The sequence below is a fragment of the Nestor notabilis genome, unplaced genomic scaffold (genome assembly GCF_000696875.1).
Source record: "Nestor notabilis isolate BGI_N333 unplaced genomic scaffold, ASM69687v1 scaffold31103, whole genome shotgun sequence".
Lineage (NCBI taxonomy): Eukaryota > Metazoa > Chordata > Aves > Psittaciformes > Psittacidae > Nestor > Nestor notabilis.
The window spans coordinates 1,502-7,034 of NW_009921082.1; the positions used below are offsets into that span (position 1 = coordinate 1,502).

Sequence of the window (5,533 nt, forward strand, 5' to 3'; positions counted from 1 at the left end):
TACAGACACGCTTCACATCCTGACAATACCATGCCCAAGCTGCACCTACTCCTGTTGCGTTCAGTGATGCTGCTGGTGGGTTGGGACCTGACCTGGTGTACATCCACCCTGCAGCCCCTGGGGTCTGGGCTGATTCAGAGGGCAGGCAGGAGCAGACAGGAGGGACAGTGGGTAGCAGAGGTGCAGGATTCACATTGACAGCAAGACGTGTACAATGTGCCTTTCCCACCTTCTAAACCCCTGCGTTACAGCGAGGCTGCCCGGAGGTGAAACAGTTCGGTGTCCACAGCAGCTCGCAGCGGCGGTGCTGGTCAGGCAGCACAGATCTGGCACGGCTGCAGACCGCTTTCGTTGCAAGCCGGGCAGCGCAGGGCCCGGTAGGACTCTCTGAACCTGTTTGCCAGCATTGAAAACTTGCTTCCATGGCACAGCGAGCAAGGGGCAGAGCCTGACCCTTTACACTGGGAGCAACCATGTTCAGCATCTCCTTCCTGAAAAAGACAGGCCGCAGAAAAGATCTGTTACTGGATATCAGACACCAAAGTCAGTAACACACTTGAAAGAGAGAAGTGCTGTCTTCTGGTCTTGTAAGTAGTTGTTGCTCCTGATATGCCACTCTGCCAATAATACTCAGTTCTCAACAGCAAGATCTTCAAGTAAAAGGGGACAATTTGTGGGTACTTCTAGAAAGTGAGAAGTTAACATGATAGGGCTCACAACACAATACGTTCAAACTCATCTTTCTCCTCCTGCCAGGCTCTGCACAGCACCTGGCTTCCTGTCATTCAACACATCCTTCCTCCAGGCTCTGCATCCTCAGTTTGGAGCTTCATTTTCTGAGTATTTCTCCTCGCACTCTCCCCCCACATCCCTGACCACCGACAGACCCAGCTTCTTTCAAGCCATCCCTCGTGCCTGCACCTCCCTCCGGGGTGCCAGACCACCTCTTTCAAACCCCAGCTTAAAACTCAGTGCTTCCACAGAGCCCAGAAATATGGAATGTCTGCATCAGGAAGAGTACAGCACAGCATAGGTTCACTCTGTTGATGGCAGGTTCAGAGTCCTGCATCGTTCCTGCGCACCCGTTCTGCTTTACATGGTGCTATAGAGCGAGGGCTTAACTGAGAGCTGGTGACTGATGTGCTTCATATTGGTGCCTGCTTATGAATTTGATCATCCAAATTAATTGACTTTTCAGAATAACAGCCTTGCTGTGGTTTGGTCATCTTTAAATAAATGTTCATAATACTAATGTATAAAGAGTCCAAAATTATTCTTAAAGAAGCATAGTTTTAGGACCTTCAAGTTCTATTTTTTGTTCCCAAACATCAAGGGGAACAGAAGTTCTTCCAAGGTTAACAAGTTTCTCTGGTACAATGCCTTACAGGAGTTGTTGTCCTCCAAAGCATGCTCCTTAGTGAGGGCAACTGGAGGAAGGTAATCAGTTACCTTATGGAGGTCCTTCTCCAAATGTATCCTCTCAAATGCCAGAGGTGATTTTTTTGGTGGCTCAGATAGGTCCTGCCAGTAATTGGATCTTGGCTCTTATGTTAAAGCCCTCTTTCTGAACATGAAGTTTCTTTCAAAGCTGGTAAAGGCCAACATTGCTCCTCGGTGTCTCAGGGTTGTTGCAGGGTCTCCATACATGAAGCCACAGGCAAGGCTCAGGGCGACCTGCATCAGATCGGTCTCAGATCTGTGAAACCGGAATGTTTCATGTTTGCCCTGCATGACAACATGATGTTTTGTGGGATCAAATTATGGTTGGACTAATTGGGATACTGACCAACAAAGACTAACCCGTGAGAAACAAGTGGAAGGCACAGTCTTATTTTGGCTGATATTAAAATGTTAGCCTCCAGCAGTCTCAGCCACAGAGCAGCTGTGTTTAGCCTGGGCAGGCTGGAGAAACCTTGGCCTGCTTTTACGCCAGTGGGAGATGGTGACAAAGGATGGACCTAAGCCAAGCTATGTAAACATCAGTGGCCCCCAGGGGAGGCATCAAATGGGAGACTTGAGCATCTGGAAACAGGACAGCAGCCCCCAGAGTACACACTGCAGTGCAGCATTGGTCAGTTATCTCCCGAGTGGAAAGAGGAACAAAGCCATGCTTTTCATCCAAATTCAGTTAAGTGCCAGATGTAGAAATAGATGGGCCTTGGCTGGGAATACTCAACTCCAAAACCCAACAGCCTTAGGAGAAAAATAACACTTTCCATTCTCTTACCTGCATGTGCTGGTTGCAGGCAACCTTTTTTTCCACATCTTTTCTATGTCCACTGCCAAATCTTTCTTTCTTTTCCCGATATATGAAGGCCCAGTCATTTATTCCCTCAGTCTGGACGATTCTTCTCATGAGCTCTTTCTGGTCCATCGGTGCACGGATGATTTTCAGATTGTTTGTGTAGATGATGATCTTGCCAAAGTCTAGAACTGGGGAAGCCTGGAAAAGGATCTTATCAGTGTCTCACCTGTACAAACATGCTCTACAACCACTGGTGGTCCCCAGGCTTCCAGAATGCTCCCTCCAGCCGGTCATGGCCTCAGCTGGTGCTATGGCATGAGTCCTCTCCGCATCACCAGAGCAGGGAGCAGGACAGGGCACAGAGAGACAGGCTGGGGATCAGACCAGGACTTCAGGTCAGGCCTTAGGAACCTCACTTTAACATCCCATTCTGGGTGCGGAAGGCTCTCTGGGATCTAAGTTCTCATTCCAGCCCATATGCAAGAGAAAATGAAGGCACAATTCTAAGAGCAGTGGTGTTGGCGCCTATGGAAAAGCAACCCCTGCACTGGGGACTAACCTGTGTTGCTTTGAAGGTTGAGTAGTTGGAGGGTGCTGGAGTCAGAGGGGGCTTTCATGGGTTTCACCAGAAGTAGGAATTCCCCACAAAGTTGACCTATTCTGCAGCCTTTAATGGGGTTTCTCAGATTTAAAAGAAAGCTTTTCTGTGTAATTTATTAATGCTGGCAAAAGGGTCAGATGATAAAACCCCTCATTACCCAGTGCTGAATTGTGTTCCTAACACCAAGGACCCAGTCCAACCAACCATCTCTGGGCTCATATTCTAGTGATTTGAAAGCAAAGCATGGTGCAGGTGAGAGCTCCTCTGACCGCAGCACTTTGCTGCCTGGCCCGTCTCCCCTCTGCGCTGGGGATTGGGTGGCAGTTCCCGCAGCCTATTGCTTTACACACTCTTCCTATTTCACTCTGTTTAAGTATCTGTGTCAAGCAGCAATGCAAAGGAGACATTCCCATAGGGAAACACCCTGCCAGGGTCACATGGGCCAGCAGGTCTCCTGGGAACCAGGCACCCCCTGCGCCACAGGGAGATGTGGGGATGGGGCTGGCGAGCCCAGATCCTGCCCCTTTAGAGAAGGCTTTAAAGCCTCACAGTTGTTACACAGACTTGGTGTCTCCACATACCAAATGTATGTTGATACTAAACAACACTGGTACTGGGCACTGTGATTACTCAAGGTATTTATGGTTATGGAAACCCAGGAACAGAGATGAGCATTCCCCAGGAATGCAGAACAAATTAATGTGTGGGTAAGATCACATCGGTGCTCTGGCTGCCAGTGGGAGAGAGTCATGGTGGTGTGGTGCTTTCAGTTAGAGTAGATGTCCAGTGTATCAACTAAACGTAGTCCAAATACCTGGGTAAGAAAATGTACCTAATCCCTGTGTATTAATCAATTTAACATATATTACACATGTACTGGCTTTTTAGTAAGAATAAAGAGACACTTCTCTATCAACCAGTGCCGTTAATTATACGTTAACAAAACATCCAGTGAAACTAAGCTGGGATTTCCAAAGTAGCCAAAGGGGAATTCCAACTTGCCAGGGGATGCAGATGCCTGGCTCAGACTCTCACTGGTACACACTGTTGGCACTAACCTTTTTGCCAGCAGAACTCATGCATCTTCAATGTTTTAAATATAACCAATTAAGATAATATCCCCCTTATATCTGCCTGGGTTAGAGGCATCAAAATTGCTATGTACAGATATTGATATATATGGAAATATTATTCCTCAAAATGGACAGATGCAAATGAACCCTGTGAGAAGCTGGAGCCCAGCAGATGCTGTTCACTTGCTGGCTGGCTGCTGCCAAGCACGCAGCTCCTGCCATTTGCAGAGCAAGCAGAATACAGGGTGTGTGGGGTAAGGATGTACGATCCCCCGTTAAACCCTGGCCTGTAACTGAGCTTTATCTGAGTGAGGCTCCGGTCCACGGCTGCTGCTCCCAGGGAGGTGGGTTCTCTGCCCGCTCCCAGCAGAGCGGCAGCACTTACCTTGCAGCGGCTGTCTCCGGGCTGGCAGTCGAGCAGAGGCGAGGTGCTGCCCAGGCCCAGTGTCTGCCCCTCTTTGAATATGCTGATCCGCTGGGCACTCAGCTTGGCGGGCGGGTACCGCCTGCCCTCGGGCAGCTCCCCGGCCCAGCGCTCCCCCGGCTCAAAGCAGTGGCGGACAACGCGCCGGGAGTGCTCTTTGGCCGGGAGCTCCAGCTCCTGCCCGTCCTCAAAGACCTGTTTCAGCACTCGGCCGCTGTAGGCAGACGAGATTTTGAAGCGCACTTTGCGGGGCCTCCCCTCGTGCCTCTGACTGAGCTTCTTCTGGGGCTCTTCCATTATTGGGATTTCTCGCTGCGGCTCCTGGAGATCAACTCCAAGAGCTGTGGGTCTAAAAGAAAACTCTGCCCAGCTTGCCCTTGCCACACAATGCATAATTCAAGGTTTCTGGTAGTTCCTCTCATCTTACAGCAACACTGACACCACTGTATTAAATATTGATAGATATTCACAAAGAGAAAATATCAGTGGTAGTGAACGACGAGGCAGCTGGGTGAAGGGTGGACAGTCTGGCTTGCCGCAAGAGGAAAGGAGTTAAACCGGGGAGGATCAGATTAAATAGGGAACTCTGCCCATGTTCTGAAACCATGGAAATGGTTCTGCTATGTGCTGTGATAAGAACTACCCCAAATACACCACCCCAGCAGCTTTTCACAGCTTTCTGACAAGGTGAGAAGTTAAAAAGACAAGTTCACAGAAAAAGCAATCCAGCTTCACAAATAGCAAATGTGAATAATTCTTCCATTCTTGCACTGAACCCTGAGAGTACAAAGCTCCATTTCATTCTAATCCAAATGTGTTCCTCTACAGGTTGTGGAGATCTAATTAAGATTTTCTCTCTTTAGCTTTCAGACCCTAGTTGTAACTCTTGCCTCCTTCCAGGGCCTTTTGACCATTTTGGGTTTGCTTTTCATGTTTAACAGACAGCGCCCTACCGAGAGCCACCAGCAGCCCCATCTGCTGCTCGTTTGCCATCCCTCACATGCGCTCAGGGAGCTCAGTGCAGTGATGCCTCCATCAGGCAGAGCAGAGGTTTGCCAGGGTGCAGAGCAGAAGGGGCTGGGCCCCAGCCCTGGCAGCCCTGGTCGAGGGGAGCTGCTCTGCACCACATGGCTTTGGGGGACATGAGTTCCCGCTGCCACGCTCAGCTCCAGCTCAGACTGCGACTCCCC

General features: G+C 49.6%; 1 protein-coding gene across 1 annotated transcript; it reads right to left on the bottom strand.

Annotated features, from left to right (window-relative positions):
* Positions 1-311: 311 nt before the first annotated feature.
* Positions 312-4,640, bottom strand: GRXCR2 (glutaredoxin, cysteine rich 2). Its single transcript, XM_010010992.1, has 3 exons — positions 4,305-4,640; positions 2,228-2,443; positions 312-491 (listed from the first exon to the last, which is right to left on the bottom strand). The coding sequence occupies exons 1-3, from the start codon at positions 4,638-4,640 to the stop codon at positions 312-314; spliced, it is 732 nt and encodes a 243-aa protein (XP_010009294.1).
* Between the last annotated feature and the right edge of the window lie 893 nt (positions 4,641-5,533).